Source organism: Trematomus bernacchii, unplaced genomic scaffold (assembly GCF_902827165.1).
Source record: "Trematomus bernacchii unplaced genomic scaffold, fTreBer1.1, whole genome shotgun sequence".
In the NCBI taxonomy this organism is placed as follows: domain Eukaryota; kingdom Metazoa; phylum Chordata; class Actinopteri; order Perciformes; family Nototheniidae; genus Trematomus; species Trematomus bernacchii.
In genome coordinates this window covers 13,685,422-13,705,373 of record NW_022987313.1, presented here as the reverse complement: position 1 = coordinate 13,705,373, position 19,952 = coordinate 13,685,422, and the positions used below count along the sequence as shown (strand labels likewise).

The following is a 19,952-nucleotide window of genomic DNA, read 5'->3' as shown; positions in this document are numbered from 1 at the left end:
CTGGGCAGGGGAGGTTTGTGTGGCTGCTTCCTAAGCCTCAACAGGAGGCCGGACCTGCAGCCCCGTTTTTGCTTCCTCTCCATCCGCCGTCTGCGCCGCCTGCCGGTTACGACAACAATCCACGGGGATCCCGGCGATCTCGCCACCTCGTCTGGGATAATAATAATATTGATTACTTGTGATTTCATATTTATTTTTATATATATTTAGATAATTAATGAATTGGGTTGTTTTGTGTCCATGCCAGTAGGTTGCTGTGAAAATGTGATTGATTTCCCAGTTTGTTTCAGTTGTAAAATGTCAAAAAATATTTCGGAAAAGCCCAAATCGTGTGTAAGTAACAATATTTGTTTTTTTTATCTTTGAGCATATGCACATGGTCACTTCAGGTCGACTAACATGTTTTACTGCAGCAGAGGAGCTCAGAGTGCCGAAAACAACCACAGAAAACCTCAGAGCTATGACTGCTCACACTAGCATGTGCTGCCGCTTGTTTGACAGACAGAGGAGTTCAAAACATTTCAGAAAACTCTTTATCCAGTGTGTAAATGGGAACATTCAGCGACTGTATTCCGGTGCTATGCACAAGGAAAACGCTCTTGAACTTGGAGACTCGACTTCATCTGCTGCCAACTTTGCTTCTTCTGTGAAAGCCCGGACAAAACAGGTAACCTAATACTGTGTACGACTTAAACTCGGTCCTTTTAGTGTGACTGTCTTAGTTGGTTATCAGCTTATGTTAGTTTATGAGTCGGTTTTCTTTATTATGCAGAAAGACACATTTCAGGAAAAGTGTATATTCTATTGTTATTATTCTTAAAGTCTTAATTAATTAAAATGTAAATGACTGATGTTGCATATTGTAAAGGTTAGGTTTATTTTGTATAATCTTCTGTTTGTAATAAGTTCACCAAAGAAGCAGGGTGTCAGTTTGTAATGTAGCCAGAGCCAATGTCCAGTTAGGGGCCCTTTAAGGTTAAACTGCCTAACTCTTATAAGAACTAAATGTTAAACCAGCAAGTTAATACCTACCCAAGTGTTGTCAAATGAGTTGTGTCCCAGCTAAAAGCATTATGACACCAGTTTATTTAGAAAAAACTGTGCATATTTCTTCATGAAGTTAATTGTTAAGCTATTTTATTTGACTGTACTATCAGTGACAGGGTGAATGACTTAAAGCTCCCATGTCATGCTTTTCCGGTTATTACCCGTCCCCTTGTGTGTTATGAAGGTTTTTATGCATGTAAACGGTGTGCAGAGTCAAAACCCTCAAAGTACACCCTGTAGCGAGTAAAACTCTAACACAGAAAATACCTCCCCAAAACGCCTCGTTGGAGATACGTCACTGCCCATTTGAGTCTTCCATTTAGTTCCGGGTACCGCCTGATGTCATGCGGTACCCGGAACGAAATGGACCAATCCCGAAGAGCTATGGCCACACCAGCAGCGGCGTGTTCCTCCAGAGGTTCGAAGAACTGGCATTTCACAGACGAAAGCTTCCAAAACATTGCCCAGTTTGAGGCCGGATATGCACAGCTTGTTTGGACCGTTTGGAGCAGGGGAAGATCCGGGTACACAACCTGTAAGTTTGCATTGTTATTTGTGTATTTATCAAACAAGGTAGCTACCACGACTGTTTAAATGTGTAAACATGTTTCGGACTGCTAAGCCAGTGCTAACTGTGCTAACTAAGTTGCTAGAGTTTAAATATATCAACTACAATGTCAGCAGATGGCCTTACATGTTTGTCATGGCAGGAGAATGTCTGCAGTCACACACACGGAATACTCATACAGTATACTCCGGGTGATTTACCGTACATTGTGACAGTACATGTATAGCTAACGAGGCTAGCTATGCATGTATAGCTAACGAGGCTAGCTATACATGCTAGCGGGAAACATTGTATGACCGAACGTAGCAGACTACCCGTAGAATAATGCAATTATAAACACGTTATTGCTAGCCTAATATGAACCACTAACTTTTGTTCATAGTAGTTTTATTACACTCCGTTCCTCCAAGCTAACGTTCATATCGTGTTAGCTACCAAGGTAAACAAAGCTAGGTTAGCATATTAGCAGGCAAGCTGTTCATTAGATATATCCACACTCCTACCACAACTACTACTAACGAATCTAAAACAACTAAGTTTCTCTAATATTTTGTGATTTGCATTTTATTTCGTCCAGACAGATCCTGCCGGACAATACATGACTGGACGACCACACTGAGGCATCGTCTCAAAAAGCCCCGGCTGCTATAGGCAAGATGCCGACAACAATATATGTATATTTACGTTCATTTTGTACATTTCTAAAAATAAAGTTTAATGGAAATACTTAGTAGGCCTATCCTTTCTTCCCTGAATTATTTGCACCTATAACATATCATTCATATATAGCAAACCATGATTTGATTTCTCATCAAACAGTAGTAGTTTATAACGGGTAAAAATAACTTACTCTTTGTTATGAGCGGCTCGTAGGCCACAACGGAAAGACAAGGAGACATACACGAGTTTACAAAACCACGGCACATTTATTGTGGTAAATGCAGAGATAGGTGGTTGAGAGGATCGCAGAGTTAGTCTTCCTGCAGCCGCTTTGGAGAGAGACAGGGGCCGTCGTGTGACTCCGGGCAGCTGGGCTTAATAGCACCTCGGCTCCGGAGGTGTCCGTGATCGCGCTGATTAGCCTCTTCAGCTCCACCCCATCGTAAGACAAAGGCCCTGGGGCCGTCACACTCTTCTATAACAACAGTTAAAAATATATATGTATATAAAATATACGGCTGTACCGACGCCATGATAAGACTGATGTTCCGCTGAGAGCAGCCGGGAAAAGCACTGAGACATGGGCGCAGCCTCTCTGGTGGTTGACTAATCAGAACAGAGTGGCCGAGCTGACCAATCGGAGCACACTAGGCTCACAGGGAGGGGGGGGCAAGAGCTCCAACGAGTCGTTTAGTGGAGAAAGTGAATACTGCTGAATACACATGCTTGACAGAGATGCTGTATGCGAAACCAATGTGAGTTTGGAAAATTGCACAGTATAAATCTATTTTAGTATACCTCAACAATGTAATTATGATCAGTGGAAATGGCCATGACATGGGCCCTTTAAGGATTTCAACTATAAGCTTCAGGATACTTTTGGGTGCATGCATATTCAGTAGCCTATCTGGCTTCATCATGTGATTAACTTAAATGTGTCTTCTTCATATGCAGACAATGTGTTTGCTTCCTCTTTTTCTGATCACTTCTTGTATAACAGTGGCCCACTGCTGACAGTCAAAGGTCAGGAGCTAGCTACAAAGTCAGGGTGACTAACATGTTTTTTAAAGCTTCAGGATATGCATTTCCCCAATAATATGCTCCTGGAGTTATGACTTTTGCACATGCCGTTCATGGAGTAACATGGAGTAACATTGAAGCTTGGATATTGTGGCTGGCTTGACAAAAAAACCTACTGGCTGCCAATACATTTCTTGGTCTTTACCAGCAAATAGAGTTTGCTCAGGTGTCATGGTTCAGTTGCTATCATGTGACCGGGCTAATTATCATGAATGGGTCATGTGATATTGAAATCACATCATCACATGTTTGCCTGTGGGCGAATAATAAAAGGTACAAACAGGGCTCTGAAAAAAAAAAAAAAAACTTTAATATATGTGTAGTTAGCAGATAACTTCCCTACGCAGAGCATGCGCCTACACATATAATAAGAATATTTCTTCTTATCCATAAGTGATTCTATGTTTGAATGAGGTCTGCGCTCTGATGCTGAGCTATTTGTAATAGTGATCACGTGTACTGTGCATGCTTCTACTATTTCAGAGATAAATATTGTCCTTTTTACTCCGTCACTGTAAATTCAAGTTAATTAACAGATTGTTGTATTATTAATGAAACATATAAAACAATTAATTATAATCTATTAATATAGATAAAGAGTATACTTTATGCTTCTTAAGGAAGTGATTGGCAAGAAAATATCTCCATGGAGAAAGGCCATGACCGTGAGAACAGAAAAAAGAGAGTGTCGAAAAGCTGAACGTAGGTGGCGAAAAACAAATCTCCAGGTTCACTTTGAAATCTATAAAGAGAGACTTGGCCTTTATAATTTGGAATTGAAAAACGCACGACAGTCTTTCTTCTCTGACATCATTACCAAAAACAAAAACAACGCACGTGCCTTGTTTGCTACCGTCGACAGACTAACTAACCCCCCAGTGTCAGTAGCCTCTGAATTTCTATCCACCAGGGCGTGCAATGATTTTGCCTCCTTCTTCACTGACAAAATTCAGAAAATTAGACAAGCAGTCAGTGCCTCTGCATCAGGTACAGCAAATGTGTTGTCCCTATGTCCACCTAATATCAATTCAAACACCATGACACAATTCCATCAGATTAATGGTAAAAACTTAGAGGACATTATTCAACTTCTGAAATCCTCCTCCTGCTGCCTTGATATTATTCCAACAGGATTTTTCAAAGATGTTTTTCCTTGCATGGCCTCAGATCTACTTCATATAGTAAACACATCTCTTCACTCAGGTATTTTTCCAGAGGCCCTGAAAACTGCAGTCATTAAACCGCTCTTAAAAAAGAATAATCTAGAATGCTTCAGTAATGAACAATTACAGGCCCATATCAAACCTGCCATTTCTAGGTAAAATCATTGAAAAAGTTGTATTTCAACAGTTGAGTAACTTCTTGCATTTAAATAACTGTTTGGATGTGTTCCAGTCAGGATTTTGTCCAAACCACAGCACTGAGACTGCTCTTGTAAAGGTCTTCAATGACATCCACTTAAACACAGACAGTGGCAGAACTTCAGTGTTAGTATTATTAGATCTCAGTGCTGCGTTTGATACTGTTGACCACAACATATTACTAGACCGACTAGAAAACTGGGTGGGACTTTCGGCAACAGTTCTAAATTGGTTTGAGTCCTACTTAAAGGACAGAAAAAACTTTGTTTCTATAGGTAAATACACATCTGAGTTGACAAATATGACATGTGGGGTACCTCAAGGCTCCATCTTGGGGCCTCTTCTCTTTAACATCTACATGCTACCACTGGCTCAGATAATGAAAAACAACAAAATAAGTTACCATAGCTATGCGGATGACACACAAATTTACGTAACAATTTCACCAGGAGATTATGCTCCAATTCAAACACTGAGTAAGTGCATTGAACAAATCAATGACTGGATGTGTCAGAACTTTCTCCAATTAAACAAAGATAAAACTGAGGTAATGGTTTTTGGAGCCAAGGCAGAACGTATAAAAGTTAGCGCTGAGCTTCAGTCTGCAATGTTCAAAACAACAGATAAAGCCAGAAATCTAGGTGTAGTCATGGACTCTGACCTGAGTTTCAACAGTCACATTAAAACAGTTACTAAATCAGCCTACTATCACCTAAAGAACATATCTAGGATTAAAAGACTAATGTCACAGCAGGATTTGGAAAAACTTGTCCATGCTTTTATCTTCAGTAGACTCGACTACTGTAATGGTGTCTTTACAGGTCTTACTAAAAAATCTATTAGAAAGCTGCAGCTAATTCAGAACGCCGCTGCTCGAGTCCTCACTAACACTAAGAAAGTGGATCACATCACTCCTGTTCTGAAGTCCTTACACTGGCTTCCTGTGTGTCAAAGAATAGATTTCAAAAATACTGCTGCTGGTTTATAAAGCTTTGAATGGTTTAGGCCCAAAATACATGTCTGACCTACTGCTAAATTATGAACCATCCAGATCTCTCAGGTCTTCAGGGACTGGTCAGCTTTCTGTCCCCAGAGTCAGAACTAAACATGGAGAAGCAGCATTCAGTTATTATGCTCCAAATATCTGGAACAAACTCCCAGAAACCTGCAGGTCCGCTGCAACTCTTACTACTTTTAAATCCAGGCTGAAGACTTTTCTTTTTGCCGCTGCTTTTAATTGAACTATTCACATCTTAAACTGCACTGTAACTTTTAACTTTTATCCATGTATTTTTTCTTTTAATGTTTCTTTTATTATCTTTTCTTTTTAATGACTGATTTTAAATGCCATTTTCATAATGTCTTCCATTTTTGTAAAGCACTTTGAATTGCCTTGTGTTGAAAGGTGCTATATAAATAAACTTGCCTTGCCTTGCCTTGCCTTGCCTTCTTTGGTGAACTTATTACAAACAGAAGATTATACAAAATAAACCTAACCTTTACAATATGCAACATCAGTCATTTACATTTTAATTAATTAAGACTTTAAGAATAATAACAATAGAATATACACTTTTCCTGAAATGTGTCTTTCTGCATAATAAAGAAAACATTTACCTACTGTAGACCATAGACTGTATATAGACCTTATGTTGATGCTAATTTGACCTACTTTTGTAGGCTACTTTTATTAAGTAAGTAACATTTTCAAAGCATGGCTTGTACTTAATAGAATATTTGCATATTGATGTAGACTATTTCTTTGTGCATGTCGTCATATGATAAGAGATTAAATGTGGCCTTTTAACAGAATCTATAAACATTGACTGACTCCAGTCTTTTATGTTTCCCCCGGACTACACTACCCAGCGTGCACCAGCACTTACGTAGGCTGGCCCGATTGGCTGACGTGGCCCCGCCCTTGATACTCCCCTCCCAGACTTCAGGTCGACTGACATGTTTTACTGCAGCAGAGGAGCTCAGAGTGCCGAAAACAACCACAGAAAACCTCAGAGCTATGACTTCTCACGCCAGCATGTGCTGCCGCTTGTTTGACAGACAGAGGAGTTCAAAACATTTCAGAAAACTCTTTATCCAGTGTGTAAATGGGAAAATTCAGCGACTGTATTCCGGTGCTACGCACAAGGAAAACGCTCTTGAACTTGGAGACTCGACTTCATCTGCTGCCAACTTTGATTCTTCTGTGAAAGCCCGGACAAAACAGGTAACCTAATACTGTGTACGACTTAAACTCGGTCCTTTTAGTGTGACTGTCTTAGTTATCATCATTATGACACCAGTTCATTTAGAAAAAACTGTGCATATTTCTTCATGAAGTTAATTGTTAAGCTATTTTATTTGACTACTATCAGTGACAGGGTGAATGATTTAAGGATTTAAACTATAAGCTTCAGGATACTTTTGGGTGCATGCATATTCAGTGGCCTATCTGGCTTCATCATGTGATTAACTTAAATGTGTTTTCTTCATATGCAGACAATGTGTTTGCTTCCTCTTTTTCTGATCACTTCTTGCATAACAGTGGCCCACTGCTGACAGTCAAAGGTCAGGAGCTAGCTAAAGTCAGGGTGACTAACATGTTTTTTTAAAGCTTCAGGATATTCTTGCATTTCCCCAATAATATGCTCCTGGGGTTATGACTTTTTTCTGGTTTATAGCCACTGATTCAACCTTAGACTTAGAGACCAAATATTGTTCATCAAGACCAGTAGAGGAACTAAGGGGCTCTCTCTATCTGGTCACATTTTGGTGACATTCTGATCATTATATCCAGAGATGGCGATAAGGCGGACCCCTGATGTTTGGTAGGATCCAAACATCAAAAATAAAATCATTTTAGTAAGTTATTTTTGTACAACCATCCATTACAAAAAACAAGCTTTTTTCTACTTTGGGTAGGGGCAACTCAACGCCTTTTTTTGTGATTTGTTCCTCAACAAGACGTGAAGTATGACAAAATAAATGTGTGTAAACAGAAGAAGTCCCGCAGATTTAGGTTTGCTAAACAAAAAGACATCCCAATGCTATTACCTTATTTTTCTTTGTAACAGTTTCATTTCACAGTACCATTGTCGTGTTTTTCCTTTATCCCCATCAGAGTCTAAGTGACGACAGCATACTACCCTTTTCGGCGTTCCTGACTGACAACTTTGGCAGGAGGCACAACTACCTGCGCATCTCCCTGACTGAGAAATGCAACCTGCGTTGTGAGTAGAGTCTCATTGTGACTTTAAAATATGTTCTTTTAGTTTATCCCGGATGCTGTTTATTCCGCTACTTGAAGAAACCACTTTAACCACTAACTTACCATTAACATCACAGCTCCTACTGCTGGGTAAAAGTGTAATAAAAATGATCTGGAAAGAGGATTAAAACAACAGGATATTAATTTTCATTTGTGAATTGAAATGCCCTTTGCCTAATAATACCAGAAAAAGAAGAAAATGCTCACTTCTGTACTTTGAGAGGTTTACAGTAGCTTAGGAAGATTAAGGTGGTAGTAATCAGCAGCGAATATTCATTGTGCACGTTTTTATCATGTGTAACGTTACTGTTGAAACTGCGGATAAAGCAGCTTCATCATGGCAACTGGACAACAACTAAGCTAAGCTACTACTTACAGAATTCAGGTGACTTTTCATAGTTGTTATGCCCAAAGTTTCGGTCAGATTTTCTTTTTGCCGGTCAACATGTCCGTTAAAGTTTAAATCTTCCGGACAAAATGAGAAAAGTGCCGGTCAAAGGTCTTCTTCCGGACAAAATGAGAAAAGTGCCGGTCAAAGGTCTTCTTTGTTATTTATTGAGCTTTAAAACAAATTGATATGATTCGATATTAAACAAACTAATTATAGTAGATTAACTACATTATTCAAAAGTGTACAGTAACTTATAATAACACAGGAATAATAAACGGAGTCCTCTCTCCCTCTCCTGACAGCCCGCCAGTATCTCATGCAGCTCGCTGATCCAGTAATGAGTGACCCGACAGTAAAACTAAACATATCTATAACTAGTTTAGGTAGATTGAGAGGTAATTAAAATAGCTAAGTGTGATTTTCTAACCTGAAGTGTGTGTTTTGCTCCGCTCACCGCTGCAGGTGATTATGCAGAGCTGCATGTCGACTCGTCAGCAGCAGCTGATCTCTCTCTCCCGTCAGATTAGACTTCACTCACGTTTATGTCCATATCGATCAGATTGTATATATTACATTTAGAAAAAAAAATAGTAGGCCAACGACCGGATATTCGGATATTCGGGTTCAGCCCTACAGGGTTCTTGCTTTCTTTTGTATCTTCAACGTTTTTGCACTTATTGTATGTTTTTTTTTGGGTTAAAAGGGTCTGCTGAATGAAATGTAATGTAAACATTTATCAAAGGTTTATTGATTTGAGTAGTGAAAGCATTCTTCGGAAATAAACGTAAGCTACAAGAAAATTCCAGAAAAAGGACACTTAACTGGTTAAGTCTTTAGTATATTGTTATGGATCCACCTTTGCTGTACTTTCTCCTTGACTTTACGTGTCTACCAGACGATATGTAAACCAGTAATTATTCAGGATAAAGCATATATTGAGTGGCAAATTACATAATTTTGTACCATTTCACCTACTCTCTATCTTCAGGTCAGTACTGCATGCCGGAGGAGGGGGTGAAGCTTACACCACGCGGCCAGCTGCTGTCCACCTCAGAGATTCTGACCCTGGCTCGCCTCTTCGTCCAGGAGGGGGTGGAGAAAATCCGCCTCACTGGAGGAGAGCCCCTCATCAGACCTGATATCCTGGATATCATCGGTACGGAGAAATTGAGTTGAAAGAGTCTTGTTATTTCATCTCATGGAAGGGTGCATTAAACCAGGACATATCAATTATTATTATTATTTTATTTTATTTGGTACAGGCCAGAGATGCACATAAAGAACACGACAGTATGATGAGATGAGACAATACCAGCTCACATATATATATATTTAAGACAAAATAAAGTTATTATGCTTTTTGGGGTCTCACTTTCTGTAGTGTGTTGTATAGGTTTTTGTCCATCTAAATTGTCAAAGGCTAAACTGCTAAAGTTCCCTCCAGAGGGAGTTTTTTTTCCCACACACTCAATCAGAGCAGACTGGGCTCTGGTTTCAGACAGAGGGTGAAAAGAGGTGCTGCAACACAGGCAGTATGAGAAAAATAAAGACCGTTTTGATCATTAAAGCATGAAACATGTCATACTTGTGGTGGGGGCTATGTGCTTAGTCTAATGACGCATTATCCCATCATAATTTTACAGCCTAATTTTAATATTAACCATTGTAATTAAGGTGATCAGTTCCTGACAATTGCGCTTGTGTGCGCAACATTAAAGCATGACATTCGTGAACAAAACATGTGTTGTGACCAATGGGCAATGACTATGTAGAAAGGAGACCTAAGGCTTCCTCATGCCCAATAAAGATCATCAATTATCTCTGTGTCATGTGACAAGCCTCCACTATGACCTTACATGGCCTCACTGTATTCTTTGAAGATGAATAGTGTAGTTTTTTAAATGCAGGCTAGGACTGGACCATGACAGTCGTTTTTTAATGTCCTGCCGTAATCATGACATAAGTGAAATGTTAAGGTTTTGTTAATAAAAGCTTTCTTGCATATTGATCATGAGGTACTGTGCAAAAAAGCAGAAAACTCAATGTACATTCAATCATTCTCTCTTTGACGTAGAGGACATCAACCCATTTTATGCAATGACACTAATATGACTACATCCCCCAAATTGGGTTGCACAATTGGTTAATTTCCAAGCTACAGTTATTATAATATATATATATATATATGACACAGAGATACAGTTTTTCTCTCTGTATCTCACTCTCACTCTCTCCGTTTTTCCTTTTCCTTGTGCTCATGTGTCTCTTCCTCTACAGCTGAACTGAGGAAGTTGGAGGGCCTGAAAACCATTGCAGTCACAACCAACGGCATGAACCTGGCCAGGCTTCTGCCTAAGCTGAAGGATATCGGTCTTGACCTGATCAACATCAGCCTGGATACACTGGTCCCGGCCAAATTTGAGTTCATTGTCAGGCGGAAAGGTACAGAAATGTGTTTGAGTGTAAGCTTAAGCGATTTGAAACTGTAATAGGAGCTAGATAACCGTTTTTGATGCCCTGCTTCAAAGTCATCTTTAAATTACATTAAGTGTTTGATACTGTACTTAAAGAGGCCCTGTTATGCTTATATTCAGGTTCATATTTGTAGTTTGTGCCTCTATTGTGACACGTCTCCATGCTTTAATGTTCAAAAAGGTGCTCATACTGCCTGTGCGGCAGCACCTCTTTTCACCCTCTGTCTGAAACCAGAGCCCAGTCTGCTCTGATTGGTTGGCTGGGCGGTTCTATGGTGATTTGTCAACCGCTTAGAGATGTCCCCTAAGCATATCACATACAATGTGTTGGAGTGGTAGCCAATAGAAGTGCGATTGTTACGTAGTGTTTTCACTATGTTACATCAGTAAACTACCAGTAAACTACGAAGTGTGTGTCAGGCAGGGGGGATTGTGTGGAAGAGGAACTCTACAGGAAAAAGAAAACCCAAAAAGCATAATAGGGCCCCTTCAAGTATGCCTTAGTGGCTTCAGTTAAGTTGTATTTTGTCTTTGCCTGAATCATGTCTCAATGTAGAATTACCATTATACTCCAAGAGACTTGTGTTGTTTGGTCCTCAGTTTCCTTGACAACTCTTATCTCTAGGATATAAGGAAAGATGTGGCACATTAAAGTGTTTCTTCTTCTACTGTGAACTACTACGTCTCCTAACCTTAAGCACACATGTGGTATTTACAGAGGGAGTTACCAGCCAGCGTGACACTGCCATGGTTTGTGCAGATGAAAAATGATGTGTGACTTTTGCCAAAAAAAAGCTCCGACTGCTTCTGAGGGAATAAATGTAGATTTTACATATCAGTGTTTTTTGGCCAATCATGGATTCAGACAGCTTAGAAAAGGAAGCAAACAGTTAATGCTGAAGTATGTTGTAAAGCTCTGCCAAGCGGAAGTAGCCCACATTTGGAGAACATGAATCCATTTTAAGTTTATGTGCTTGTAGTATGGCTCTATACATTTTAATTTAAAACGTCCCTCCAATCATACTCCGTCTTTGCCTCGTAGCACAAAATTCAAGATATCACAGTAAAACGAATGTGTTCATATATAATTATTCATAATTGAATGGCGTTTAAACACTCATCAATTTCTATCCATGTTTTTCCTCAAGGGTTCCACAAGGTCATGGAGGGCATTGATAAGGCCATCGAAATGGGCTACAACCCTGTCAAGGTATTTTGTTCATGTTGTTAAAATGTTTTACCTTGGAACAAATGAATATTTTGCCTAATTTTATGTTAAATCATTATTTTTATGTCTTAAAAAGAACAAAATGTTAATCTTCTTATTTCTTGCATCTTGTTTATATTTGATTTGTTGTGTTTTTGTTCTACATTTTTTTTTTACAAAAATGTAGAACAAAAAGATTGATGTCTAATATAGTAACATTTTTTATATTTCCTTAACATTTTAAATCCTTCTTTTCATGTCTCTGTTTGAGAACATATTTTTATGTTTTAATCTTTTTTTATGTGTGATTTTAATTAAATTATTTTTGTCATTTAATATGAACGATATTTACAGAAAACAAATATATGGTTACTGAATCATACGTTTTGGAAATAATATGGCTCGATACTCATAAATAAGGAACTCTTTTCAGTGATACATTTACCATGTTGTATTTGGACCCCTTGTCTCTTAATAATCTGATAACTTTTTTGAATGCTTCAACTATGTTTCCTCTCACTAACTCTTAATGCCAAAGTGCTGTGGCAGCACAGTGTCGTAACAATATTGCTGAATATAATATTTCATCCATATCCTAACACTTGCACTCAAAGGTTAGAAAGTCATTGAGCTGCTCCCTGATTCGCTGTCTGTGTCTAATGCTACCTACCATAGTTCCCTATTGCACTGTGCATGGAAGAAAGAGAAACAAGCTAATGAACAAAGCAACAATCTGAACAGGCTCACATACCCTGGTGTGTTGCCCCCTGCAGGTTAACTGTGTGGTGATGCGAGGCCTCAACGAGGATGAGCTGCTAGATTTTGTGGCGCTGACAGAGAAGAAGCCTCTGGATGTGCGCTTCATTGAATACATGCCCTTCGATGGTGAGTGCTCCTTTCCCACAATGTCTTGTTACGCAGGTCTGAAAACTGAAGAGTCATATTACAGTCATAGTTTAGACATTCAAAGTTGGGATGCATGATATGATCTGAGCACAGATACAGTAGGTGGCGGTATGCACCTTTCAAGCTGGTTTGAAAACTGCCAATAAACAAAGATAAAAAAACAAGTGCAGCCCAAGACCCCAGGAAATAGCAGCCAAACCATGGATGTATAAAGAGAACAACGTTGGAGGGGGGACCTCGTTCATTCCTATGAATGTTGCTCAATTGCACATTAAGCCAAATTGGCCTGCCCCTCGAGAGCAAAAGTACCCGTACCCGGGCCCATAGAGCGTGCACGGTTGGGTTTTCAAATGAATGAAGAGGTAAAAGAACTCTGCATTCAGCTTTTAGCACACTTTACAACTTTTACACCCTATTGAAGAAATAAGGGCTATACATGTGTTCGTAGTGGGTAATACATTTTGTTTAAAAAAATGATCTGCTGATTTACACACAGCGGTAATTTGTTTCAACGTCCTGCGCACTTCCTCAGGGCTTGGGCCAAAAGGTGGTACTACAACTTCGTCTGTAAATCAGCAGATCCTAAATCAACCACCCATTGTTAACATGTCTCTTCAGTTCAACTTGCAGAAACCTAACTGATGTACTACTACACACACATCGGTTGTTATATTGCCTAGGAGCTGAATTGTGCTGTAGCTTGTGCTACAATCTACATGACAATGCTTCTCTCCTCTCTGCAGGAAACAAGTGGAACTTTAAGAAGATGGTGAGTTACCAGGAGATGCTGGACCACATCAGGCAGCAGTGGCCCAACCTGGAAAGGCTTGAAACCGGACACACAGAAACAGCCAAGGTCAATACCTCAAACTGCACTTAATATTTCTCAAGTATAAATGTTATGGCTTATTAAAAGCTAATGTACTTTCTTGCTGTTTGTGTCCTAATGGTTGCTTCCACTCATTATTAAAGACTTTGGATAAACACGTCAGCTTAATGAAATATAATGTGATGATCAATTAGTTAGTATCCAAAAAAAGCAATGATGCTATTACCATTCAATCCTGTTGAGGTTATTGACTGTAGACATTGTTCTTACTTCTGGCACTTTGAATCGTTCTAAATGACTTGAATGTTAGTTTGACTCTAATCTTTCAGCACACATCTGTGTTGCTGGAGTCATTAGTTTATAAGAAGTTGGCCAACGAAAAACTGAAATACAAGAGAAAATCTTCTGACACATCTTATCAAAGCAATTTGCCAAATCAATCATTTTGTTATTAAATGCGCCACATTTGAGAGTATTTTTTTTTCTAGGATAATTGTTTGACCCTTATTTATGTCTTGTTACAGACATTTAAGGTCCCAGGCTTCAAAGGGCAGGTGGGCTTCATCACCTCCATGTCTGACCATTTCTGCGGCTCCTGCAACCGCTTACGTATCACTGCAGACGGCAACCTGAAGGTAAAGCTACAGTTGGGCTTCTAGAAGTATTAATGTGGTCTGATTTAGTATTGATATTTTGTAATGCAGTATTTGTGTTGGTGAACCTATACATTTACATATTGTTAATGATCCCATCGTTTCTTTGGAACCTTTATTGATTCTATTTGAAATGTCTTGGCTTCACTCCTTCTTACCTTTCTCCTCTCAGGTGTGTTTGTTTGGGAACACTGAGGTGTCTCTGAGAGATGTGTTGCGCTCCGGAGCATCGGAACAAGAGCTACTGCAAATCGTTGGAGCTGCTGTTGGCAGGAAGAAGAAACAACATGCAGGTAGACTTGTGATCGTTTGAGTTCATTTATAGTAAACGCATCACTGTGGAGTGTAAACCCCTAAAAAGCCTTTTTGCACTTTTTGGTTCACTCGTCTCAAAGTCAATGGGTTTTTGGTTAGCCTGAAATAAGGTCTGTGGTTTATGAGAGATGTTCACGTTTACTTATTCGGTCAGTAAATACCCCACTTTTACCCCAAATGTTCAAGTCAAAGTCAAAGTCAACTTTATTGTCAATCTTCCAGTTTGTGTGTACAGACAGAGAGATCGAAATACTGTTTCCCACAATCCTGAATATAAAAACAAATGTATATAGAATATCAAAATATGAAAATAAAAATATTTGTGCGAATATGTATGTATATACACAGTCAAAGACGCATTTTTGTGCACATATTAAGACCTAAATAAAAACACAACAATCAATATATACAAAATAACAGTCACTTCAATATTTTGAGAATGTACATTAGTGCAGATTGTCCATCCAATAAAACAAACAAACAAATGCTGACAAGTGGCTAAAAGAGACTAACCGTCATCATGCCAAACACTAGGGATGCTCCGATCGATCGGCCGCCGATCGTTATCGGCCGATATTCACTCTCGGCCGATCGATCGGTGCTCTCTATAAAGGCCGATCAGGAGAGCCGATCACATGACGTAAAATACATGACACTTTTCTCTGTGCGCGGCAAAACAAGCTCGCCAAAATGGCTTCTCTAGTCTGGCAGTATTTTAAGGTGTCCGAAAATGACAATAACATAGCGGTATGCAACGTGTGTGAAGCAGAAATCCTGCAGCTCTGTCCGCTGTGACGGACCGGTGAGCGGAGCGAAACACACACTTTAGACCTAACACACTTAGCTATTTTATCTACCTTTGGAACAAGCTAAACTAGTTATAAATATGTTTATTCTTCACTGTCGGGTCACTCATTACTGGATCAGTGAGCTGCATGAGACGATACTGACAGACTGACAGGCTGTCAGGAGAGAGAGAGAGAGAGAGAGAGAGAGGAGGAGAGAGGAGGAGAGAGGGGAGAGAGAGAGAGAGAGAGAGAGAGAGAGGGGGAGAGAGAGAGAGGAGGAGAGAGAGAGAGGAAAAGAGGAAAAGAGAGCGCTTCCGCTCATTTCTCCCGTGTTATTATCCCAAGTTAATGTAAACTTGAATAATGTACTTCATTTGAATGTAATAATTATGTTGGTTGTTGTTTGTGGAAGCGCCAGTGAATGAGCCCCATTAACTGAGTTTTTAAATGGAAGATCTCCATAGGCTCCTTCCACTCGATCGGATCGGCGATTGGTATTGGCCGATACTGATTCCGGCGATCGGCCCCAAAATTGGCGATCGGAGTATCCCTACAAACACTATTCCTCATGTAACTTAGATCTGGTGACATTTCTCTGTAGCCTAACGTTAGCTTTTGACTTCTGTTCATTGCTTTGAGCTTCAGAGGAAGGTCATTTGGGAAGATTATTTTTGCTGAACAAAGCATGTACCTGTATAGTGTTTTTTCTCAATCACCCAAAATCATAATGGCTTTTTGTCAAGGGAAACAACGCAAAGGCAATTTCCAAATGAGTCACCCCTGCAGCACTCTTTAGTCTCATAATATCAAGGATCATTTGTTCAGTTTTGATCTCTTCCTGTTTGTCTCCTCAGGCATGTTCAATATTTCCCAGATGAAGAACAGGCCTATGATCCTCATTGGTGGGTGACACGGCTGTACGTACAAATCTCTCGGAGACACTCTGCTTAGTCGTGACTTATTTGTGATTTGATGATACTAATGGGTTACACCACTATAGCTGTCCTACATATCATACAGATTTCAACATTTACATTTGAACTTATAACAAAAGAACACTTTAATCTGAACTGTGAATGTTTGTTGTGTTTGGTGACTCTGTCTCCTTGACTAACGTCCTCTTTTCCAACAGACACTACATCTGAAAGGCATTTGTCTCTGCCAAAGTCTGAAGACAAAACGACATCTTCCCCCATAGTTTCCCATTTTACAAACAACACATTCCTCTCTCCAACAGCGGCTCCTCACAGGAGAGTCCTGAATAGAGAGGGTTTTTTTTGCCTTTCAGACTGCACTGCTTCAACACAGGCAGCCCATGTTTGCTGCCTTAGAACCTTAACGAGTGGGGGTACCGGTGTTATGTCGCATATCAACACAAATACACGCACAAATGTCAGGAGCTACATTAATGAAGGCTGTCTCAGGTACGCACAAGCCAGGGGTCATAATGCTTTGAAGAGCCACTTACTCAGGCCCCCAGGAACACCCACTTGTTGCACATTACTCATGAATGCCAAAATTAATCTTAAACAACACAATGTAAGACTGTGCCACAATCAATGCTCCAGCAAAGACCCCAGTGTCAAACTCAGACAATCTGTGAGTGATCAGACGCAGTCGGGCACAAATGTCTATAACACTGAGCTGGATGTAGCCCAGCTAACGCATACAGACACACAGGGCCGAGCCAACATGGTGGATGTTGGGGGGAAAGTTCCCACACGTCGAACAGCCACAGCCCGCGCCACCGTCATCCTGGGCCCCACTGCTTTCCGGCTGCTTCGGGATAACCAGCTGGCTAAGGGTGACGCCTTGACCGTGGCGCAGCTGTCTGGCATCATGGCTTCCAAGCAGACCTCAGCCCTCATCCCGCTCTGCCACCCCCTCCCCTTAGACCACGCCTCTGTCACCTTCGACCTGGACGAGCAGCAGAACGCTGCGGTCATCACAGCAACGTGTCGCACTACGGGCAAGACAGGAGTGGAGATGGAGGCCCTGACAGCCGTTTCCGTTGCTGCGCTGACCATCTATGACATGTGCAAGGCAGTGAGCCATGACATCATCATCACTGATGTGATACTGGTCAGTAAGACAGGAGGGAAGAGGGACTTTCATCGTCATCCCTGACTTAGTCCCTCCACTGACTGCATCAATCTTCACTGGCGTTGTAATATTTTTCTACAAAAATGAAATGTATGCCATCGTAATAATTAAAAAATATATGCTTTTATCACATGGAGTTCTACACACATACCAGTAGTTAGCTTGATTTTCATCTCCACTAACATTGTACCGAGATTAAATGACTTGATCTCTCACTAATCCCATACAATATGAATCATGGTATCTAAACAGTATATGTTTAATTTAAACTAGAAGATCTTAATTATTTCAGTGCCATATGTGTTAATATTTATTTCCTGTAAGACATTCAACCAGTTGCAAGTGAAGAGCTTAAAACAGTTGGTCACTAGAGGGCACTCAAGATTCACAGGCCTCCCTGTTGGAACAAACTGAGGGCGACCCTATTGTATTCACATGTTGAATGTATTCATCTTTTATTTAACTACATCAACTTGAGTGATTTCAAGAAAGAGGGAAGCCAGGGTGCAGAGTGTATGTTTTGATGTCAGCTGGGGACATGGCAGTGAAACATCACATACGGTAGTCTATTTTCCTCTGCTTTCCTACATTACCCTTATAAACAGCAACTAGAAAGTCTTTATAATTGAATTTTGGGGTCCGGGGGTTGCTTTCATAATTTTGTCTATGGTGATAATTGGTAAAGGATTCCCTCTCAAGTTGGGCATTTAAGTAGAATTGGTTCTCTTTTCCTTCCTCGTACAGCATGCTGTAAACACTGGATAGACTGTGCACTCATACCTTGTTACAGTAGAGGATAACTATAGCTTAACTGTTTTATTTAGCTGGTGGTTCAATATCCACCTTCTGTATACTGGGTGGCTGATTACACTATTACATTCATTATACTACATGATTACATTATTTTTGTTGTGTTATATTTACCCTAGAAAGAAATTCATTGATTATGTTTGTTGATTTGATGGTAGCACAACATGTGTAATTCAACTGCCTGCACAACAACAGATGCAGCCTGTATGTATTATGTTTCATATTCATGTTGTCAGTTCTAATGTAAGTATGATCATCACTAGTTATACAGGTTATAGCTTTTGTATCATGGCAAATAGTTGATTGTATTATTCGCTCTGCTTTCAGCTCACTTCATTGCACTGCTTTTTATTTCCATAAGTGAAAGCAAGCTGTGCACATTTATTTTCCTTAGAGAAATCAAAGTATTCTTCAATCTTTCTCCTGCGATGTCCATTGTGGTTTAATTAAAGACAATTGAAAAAAGGGGTTTATCTTTAAAACATAATTTTTTTCAGGTCAAAAATGTTTTTTTAAATTTCAGTTCAATAATTGCATTTGATTAATAGTCAACAGTTACCTACATATGGGCTTAGATATGTCTCATTATTTGTGTGAACAAATAAATGTGTACATTTGTAAATCTTTTAAATGCATTTTTGAATGGTGTTTTACATTTACAAATCACATATTTACACACAAATGATTTGTATGTTCACACAAATAATGAGACATATCTAAGCCCATAGTGGAAAGGGATTGGCAATGCCACATAAAACTTCAGTGTACAAAAGAGATTTTGAATTATTTTCTGAGTAGATTTCATTCATTTCATTTTGAACTGCAAAACAAACTTTCAGCTGCACGTTGCATCATACAGTACAGGCTGAATGATCAGCAGACTGTAGATAATACAACAATAAAAAAAGCACTTAAAAGTAAATGTAGGCCTTGTAACTTAGTCACCAGCACTTACAATGATATGGCTTGCTTGAAGTGAATATATCACTTTCCTTGTTGGTCGGAGTTTGAATCTTTATGGTTTTTGCACTTATTGTAAATCGCTTTGGATAAAAGCTTCAGCTAAATGTAATGTAGTGAGTCGCTGCCCCTCAGTGGTGACAGGGAGGAATTACAACACATTAATTCAGAGGAAATGTACACTTTTAATGTTTATCATCATTATTCTTATAACGACTGCATCACTATTATTAATAAAGATTTAAGAACTTATGTTGAAAGCATTTGTGATTCATTTCCATAGGGTTTTTCACGTGGAAAAGATGACATCAGGTTGCAAGTAATAATTACTTTTATTATCAATAAATCAACCTTTTGTATTGTTCAAGCGGTGAACATTTGGTCTTTAAAATATCTGAAAAATATATAATTTAAAGGTAAAATGAAAATATCAAAGTATTTCAAAATATTTTAAATTGTTGTAGAATAATTCCTGTCAATGGGCTATGAATAGACTAATTATAACAGAACCATTGTAAATTATTGCACACTTTGG

General features: G+C 39.4%; 1 protein-coding gene across 3 annotated transcripts; it reads left to right on the top strand.

The window, feature by feature from the left end:
* Positions 1-451: 451 nt before the first annotated feature.
* mocs1 (molybdenum cofactor synthesis 1) lies at positions 452-19,669 on the top strand. 3 transcript variants are annotated; one of them, XM_034122623.1, is made up of 11 exons: positions 452-667; positions 7,835-7,943; positions 9,361-9,528; positions 10,650-10,814; positions 11,995-12,056; positions 12,827-12,938; positions 13,703-13,815; positions 14,313-14,423; positions 14,614-14,734; positions 16,399-16,446; positions 16,677-19,669. In XM_034122623.1, exons 1-11 carry the CDS (start codon positions 461-463, stop codon positions 17,669-17,671), a joined length of 2,211 nt encoding a protein of 736 aa, XP_033978514.1. In that variant the 5' UTR covers positions 452-460; the 3' UTR covers positions 17,672-19,669. The 3 variants fall into 3 exon arrangements, with proteins under 3 accessions (XP_033978514.1, XP_033978506.1, XP_033978520.1); XM_034122615.1 differs by lacking the exon at positions 452-667 and adding an exon at positions 6,659-6,940; XM_034122629.1 differs by lacking the exon at positions 452-667 and adding an exon at positions 6,659-6,940 and having other exon boundaries at positions 16,399-16,461; positions 16,677-16,894.
* The last annotated feature ends 283 nt before the right edge of the window (positions 19,670-19,952 follow it).